General features: G+C 51.1%; 1 protein-coding gene across 1 annotated transcript in view; it reads left to right on the forward strand.

The window, feature by feature from the left end:
* Positions 1 to 4364: 4364 nt before the first annotated feature.
* Positions 4365 to 7009, forward strand: part of NIPA1 (NIPA magnesium transporter 1) — a 34476-nt gene continuing 31831 nt past the window's right edge. The window contains exon 1 of the mRNA XM_026447199.1: positions 4365 to 4550. Coding sequence (XP_026302984.1) covers positions 4388 to 4550 — 163 coding nt within the window. The 5' untranslated portion in view covers positions 4365 to 4387. The remainder of the gene's footprint in view (positions 4551 to 7009) is intronic.

Raw genomic sequence — 7009 nt, forward strand, 5'->3', positions numbered from 1 at the left:
AGGATAGTCTTGATCTCCTGACCTTGTGATCTGCCCGTCTCGGCCTCCCAAAGTGCTGGGATTACAGGCTTGAGCCACCACGCCTGGCCCAGTTTTATGTTTTTAATTAAAATCCCATATGTGTTTCTCCATCAGATAAAATATGTCTATCATTTAACCTATGTACTCACATGGAAAAATATCTGGAACGGAGTTCTTAATGGTAATAATAGGTACTTTGGACCAGGCGCGGTGGCTCACGCCAGTAATCCTAGCACTTCGGGAGGCCAAGGCAGTCAGATTACCTGAGGTCAGGAGTCCGAGAGCATCCTAGCCAACATGGGGAAACCCCATCTCTACTAAAAATACAAAAAAATTAGCCAGGCATGGTAGCAGGCTCCTGTAGTCCCAACTGCTCGGGAGGCTGAGGCAGGAGAGTCACTTGAACCTGGGAGGCAGAGGTTGCAGTGAGCTGAGGTCACACCACTGCACTCCAGCATGGGTGATAGAGCAAGACTCTACTTCAAAAATAAATAAATAAATAAAAATTAAAAAAATAGCCCAGGCACGGTGGCTCACACCTGTAATCCCAGCACTTTGGGAGGCCGAGGCAAGTGGATCACGAGGTCAGGAGATCGAGACCATCCTGGCTAACACGGTGAAACATCGTCTCTACTAAAAATACAAAAAACTAGCCGGACACGGTGGCGGGCACCTGTAGTCCCAGCTGCTTGGGAGGCTGAAGCAGGAGAATGGCGTGAACCTGGGAGGCGGAGCTTGAAGTGAGCAGAGATCGTGGCACAGCACTCCAGCCTGAGCAACAGAGCGAGACTCCATCTCAAAATAAATAAATAAATAAATAAAAATAAATAAATATTGGTAGTATTAGTTAAGTGAATATTTGTATTATTTTGGCACTGCTGTTGCTGCTGCTTTCACTTGCTTCTGCTGAAGTTTATGAAATAAGTTTTAACTTATTTCTTTCTTTCTTATATACATAAAAAGTTATATATTATAATTAAAATTATAATATATAATTATATATTATAATACATATATAACATATAATACATATAATATATAAATATATATTATATTATATATTCCATATAATATTTATTGTCATAAATATATTATATATATATATTTTTTTGAGACAGAGTCTTGCTCCGTCACCCAGGCTGGAGTGCAATGGTGGAAAATCAGCTCATTGCAGCCTCTGCCTCCTGGCTCAAGCAATTCTTGTGACTCAGCCTCCCGAGTAGCTGGGACCACAGGCTCAGGCCGCCACACCAGGTAATTTTTTGTATTTCAGTAGAGACAAGGGTTTCACCATGTTGGCCAGGCTGGTCTCGAACTCCTGGCCTCAATGTCATCCACCCGTCTTGGCCTCCCAAAGTACTGGGATTACTGACATGAGGCACTGAGCCTGGACTTCAGAAGAATATTTAAAAAGAATAAGCAACCACTTCATACCTATTAGGATGGCAAAAAAAAAAAAAAAAAAAAAAAACCCACAACAATAACAACAACAAAGAAAATGAAAAAGACATCCAGAAAATAACAAGTGTTGGTGAGAACACGGAAAACACGGAGCCCACACAGTGCTGGTGGGAATGTAAAATGATGTCACTGCTGTGGAAAAGTTTGGCAGTTCCTCAAAAAGTTAAGCATAGAACTACTATGACTCAGCAATTCCACTCCTAGGTATGTCCTCAAAATAATTTAAATCGGGACTCATACAGATACATTTACATCAGTGTTCATTGCAGCATTATTTACAATAGCTAACCAGTGGAAACGACCCAAGTCTGTGGGCAGGTGAATGGATAAACAAAAGGTTGTATATATATAAACAATGGAAGATGACCCAGGCATTTAAAAGAATGAAGCTCTGGCGCATGCTACAATGTGGATGAACCCTGAAACCATTATGCTGAGTGAAATAAGCCAGCCATGGAAGGACAAATTTTGTGTGACTCCACTTGTGTCACATACCTAGAATAGGCAAATGCATACTGACAGAAAGTAGTTTAGAGGTTATGAGGGACCGGGAGGAGAGAGAAATGGGAAGCGACTGCTTAATGGCTACAGAGTTTCTGTTTGGGGCAACAAAGTTTTGGGAACAGAGAGCGGTGATGGTTGCACAACACTGTATAAGTGTTAAGGAATGCCACTGAATCATACGTTTAAGAGTGGGTAAAATGACATCTGCTATATATGTTACCACAATAAAAAAGAATAAGAGGAAATGGTTATTCATTCAGTATAAAAATTTTCAAGCAGAAATATTATGTGATTTGATTTGATTTGATTTTTGAGATGGAGTCTTGCTCTGTTGCCGAGGCTGGAGTAGAGTGGTGCGATCGGGGCTCACTGCAAGCTCCACCTCCCAGGTTCCTGCCATTCTCCTGCCTCAGCCTCCCGAGTAGCTGGGACTACAGGCGCCCGCCACCACGCCCGGTTAATTTTTTGTATTGTTAGTATAAACGGGATTTCACCGTGTTAGCCAGGATGGTCTTGATCTGACCTCGTGATCCACCTGCCTCGGCCTCCCAAAGTGCTGGGATTGCAGGCGTGAGCCACCACACTGGGCTGGATTTTATATTTCTTCACAAAATAATAATGCTGTATGCAAAGCTGCCAAAAGGTTTATACTTCCCGTTTTTGAGACAGTCTTGCTCTATTGACCAGCCTGGCGTGCAGTGGTGCAAGAACAGCTCAGGGCAACCTCCACCTCAAGCCATCCTCCCGCCTCTGCCTACAGACTGGCTGGGGTTGGAGGCACGAGCCACCATGCCCCGCTAATTAATTTTTTTTGTTTGTTTGTTAGAGACAGGGTCTGGCTATGTTGCCCAGGCTGGTCTTGAACGTCTGAGCTCAAGCGAGCCTCCCACCTCGGCCACCCAAAGTGCTGGGATTACAGGTGTGAGCCACCGTGCCCAGCTTGTAGCATCGTTTATAGTCAAGAAAACCTGGCAGCAACCGGCCAGGCGTGGTGGCTTACGCCTGTAATCCCAACACTTTGGGAGGCAGAAGCGTGCAGATCACCTGAGGTCAGGAGTTCCAGACCAGCCTGGCCAAGATGGTGAACCCGAGTCTCTACTCAAAATACAAAAATTAGCTGGGCGTGGTGGCGGACGTCTGTAATCTTAGCTGAGGCTGAGGCAGAGAATCGCTTGAAGGCAGAAGGTTGCAGTGAGCGGACATGGCCCCACTGCACTCCAGCCTGGGCGACAGTGCGAGACTCTGTCTCAAAAAAAACAAAGAAACCTGGTAGCAACCTAACACTCAACAATGGCTGAATGGTTAGAGAAATTATTATACTGTCATTAGAATAACTATATTTATGTAGCGATACAGAAACTGATTATGATATAATATTAAATTAAAAGGAAGTTTCGTATATTGTAATCGGAAACATGTAAAAGTATGTATACATATGGGAAGACACCTTAAATACTAATAATTAGGTGAGGGTTGTGGAATTGAGTCACTTTAAAATAATTTTTTCCTATTTTTCTTTCTTTCTTTTTATTTTTTGAAACGGAGTCTTGCTCTGTCTCCCAGGCTGGAGTGCAGTGGCCGGATCTCAGCTCACTGCAAGCTCCGCCTCCCGGGTTCACGCCATTCTCCTGCCTCAGCCTCCCGAGTAGCTGGGACTACAGGCGCCGCCACCTCGCCCGGCTAGTTTTTGTATTTTTTAGTAGAGATGGGGTTTCACCGTATTAGCCAGGATGGTCACGATCTCCTGACCTCGTGATCCGCCCGTCTCGGCCTCCCAAAGTGCTGGGATTACAGGCTTGAGCCACCGCGCCCGGCCAATTTTTTCCTATTTTTCAAGCTTTCTGTAATTTTGTTGTAGTTCATCAAAACGAGGAAATCAGACGGTGGGAGCACAAGCCCAGAGCCCCAGCGGAGCTGGCTCTGGCGTGAAGAAGGGCGGAGGAGGAACGCCCACGGCCGGGGCTCCCCTTCGAACTCCGCAGCTGCTCGCGGGGCTTCGCGCTCCGGGAGGTTGGGCCGGCCCGGGCTGGAGGCTGTGCGGGGAGCGCTGTCCGCGTGTGCGTCTTGCCGCGCTCCGCCGCCCGGATGTTGCAGGGAGCCCGCTCAGAAAGTACGCGTGTTTCTCCGCGCTGGAAACTTAACCCGGAGTCCTGCATTTGCATTTGCGAAATCTGGGAACCCCTGCCCCACCCAGCGCTTCCCCGGCCCCTCACTGCCGCCGCCTCCCGTGCCACTGCCGTCCCCGCAGCCCTAGACGCCAGGCCCGGCACCCCCGTCCCGCCCCCGCCCCTCTTCCGCTCCTCCCCCTCCCCTCGCCTCCCGCCCGCGCCTCGCGGTCACCCCCTCCCGCCCCACGGGGCGCGGCGCGCAGGCGCAGGCTCGGAGGGCGGGCGCGGGCGGAATGGGGACTGCAGCTGCGGCAGCGGCGGCGGCCGGGGAGGGGGCGCGTAGCCCGAGCCCCGCCGCCGTGTCGCTCGGCCTGGGCGTGGCCGTGGTGTCGAGCCTGGTGAACGGGTCCACGTTCGTGCTGCAGAAGAAGGGCATCGTGCGTGCCAAGCGGCGAGGTAGGGCGGGCGGGCGGGCGGGCGGGTGGGGGAGGCGGGCGGAGATGGCGGTCGCAGGTGGGGGCGTCCGGGTCAGGGTAGGGGACGGGGCCCGGGCCGGGGGAGCGCTGCTCGGGCGGGTGCTCCCCCGGTTGGGCCCCGCTGCGCCGCGTTCTGGCACTCGGGTTCCCGGAGCGGCCCGGGAATCACAGGTGCGTCCGGCGCTTCGCCGCCGCCACGGCTTTTCTCCGTTCCCAGCGGCTGGAGGGGCCTGCTTCGGTGTGCGCGCTTCCCCGGCTGACTTTCTCTCTCGGTCCAGGCCCGCCCCGCGCGCCCCGCAGCCCTCGCCTTGCCCGCAGCCTGCGGCCGGGAGCCTCCTGCGGACGCGGTCCTGGGGCGCTGGAGCCCGGCGCCCGCCTGGAAGCGCCGCTTCAGCCGACGTGCGCCCGGCTCCTAGGGTGCGCTGGGGGAGCGAGACCTGGGATTTCCAGGCCCCCGCAGGGGCTTCGCGGGTGCAGAAGGAAGACCCGGGCGGGCTCTCAGAACTGTGCGTTCCTGGGGTGCTTGACGGAGCCCGTTGCGGCTTAGACCTGCACCGGATGAATAGAAGTGATCTTCAGTATGGAGAACACACGCGGCAGATCCAAAACCAAGCCCCTGCCGCGCCACGGCCACCTCCCAGGTGGATCCCTGCAGCCCCGCACTCCGTCGTGCAATGCGGGGCCGAGCTCTCTGCCGGTATCCTTTGTGCTGGCAGGCCCCGGAGGGGACGGTTTTGCCAATGCAGGATGTGGCAGGCTGTGAAACAGTCCGTTTCCATTGCTTCCAGAGGGACTGAGAAAGTCTTGTGGTTCTTGGCGTATTCTCAGAAGAATATTAAGAGCTCCCTGGGAAGGATGTGGCCGCGGAGTCATGGGTTGTGAGAGAAAGTGAACTCATTTAATAGTTTACATTCCGGAAGGCAGGTGAAACTTTCTCTGAGCGAGCCAGTCGTGGCTTCGGAGAAGAGATAAAGGGCCCGACAGTCTCAAATGAAAATATAAAATCATGGATAGTGTAAGGAATTCAGCTTTGAAGTGAAAGCATAGCGGTCTTCCCATAAAATTTAATTAAATAGAATTAAAACCAAGTATGATTTCCCAAGGATGCAGATGTGTCTCTCTCTAAGGCACACACTTGCACACACACCACAGCCACACTCCAGGGAGCACCTGTCCGTGCCCCAGAACTGGGTGAGATGGTCAACACGCGAGACCTCATTAATAGGATGGCCTGAGAAAGCACCTCACCATCCCAGTCCACGGCCCTAGCGTGAGCATGAGGGAAACACCGCACAAACCGGAGCAGAAGAATATCTTGCGGCCGGGCGCAGTGGCTCACGCCTGTGATCCCAGCACTTTCCGAGGCCGAGGCCAGCGGATCACAAGGTCAGGAGATGAAGACCATTCTGGCTAAGATTACGAAACCCCGTCTCTACTAAAAATACAAAAAATTAGCTCGGTGTGGTGGCACGCACCTGTAGTACCAGCTCCTCGAGACGCTGAGGCAGGAGAATCATTTGAACCCAGGAGACAGAGGTTGCAGTGAGCTGAGATTGCACCACTGCACTCAGCCTGGGCGACAGAGCAAGACTCCATCTCAAAAAAAAAAAAAACCACTTTGCAGGACACCTGACCAGTCCTCTGTGAAGGTCATGAAATCTGAAAGCGCATCACAACCAGGAGAAGCCTAAGAACACGTGAACACCAAATGTAAGACATGATAGAAAAAGGAAGGAAAGCTGAATACAGGCTTTAGTTTTCTAAAAAATTGAGTAAAACTGTGTTGTTTCAACCCAGCCCATGTGGCTCAAAGGAATTGGTGAATAGGAAAATAAACAACAGATCAGCCTTTTAAAAAAGACATGATAGACTGGGAGCAGTGATTCTTAATGAAAACTCCAAAGCACAAAACATATATAACACACTGGTAAGGTATTGAGAATGATAAGATAACACCACCTATCAGATGTTCTAAGAAATCTGTATCCTAAAAATCTGAAAAATGGCTCACACCTGTAATCCCAGTATTTTGGGAGGCCGAGGTGGGCGGATCGTCACGAGTACAGGAGATCAAGACCGTCCTGGCTAACACGGTGAAACCCCATCTCTGCTAAAAATACAAAAATTTAGCCGGGCGTCGTGGCGGACACCTGTAGTCCCAGCTACACGGGAGGCTAAGGCAGGAGAATGGCGTGAACCCGGAGGCGGAGCTTGCAGTGAGCCGAGATGGCGCCACTGCGCTCCAGCCTGGGCTGCAGAGTGAGACTCCGTCTCAAAAAAAAAAAAAAAAAAAATTAGCCGAGTGTGGTGGTGCACCCGTAGTCTCAGCTGCTGGGGAGGCTGAGATAGGAGGATGGTTTGAACCCAGGAGGTTGAGGCTGCAGGGAGCCTGCTGGGAGACAGAGTGAGACTCTGTCTCAAAAAAAAAAAAAAAAAAAA

The sequence above is a fragment of the Piliocolobus tephrosceles genome, chromosome 6, assembly GCF_002776525.5.
Source record: "Piliocolobus tephrosceles isolate RC106 chromosome 6, ASM277652v3, whole genome shotgun sequence".
NCBI lineage: Eukaryota > Metazoa > Chordata > Mammalia > Primates > Cercopithecidae > Piliocolobus > Piliocolobus tephrosceles.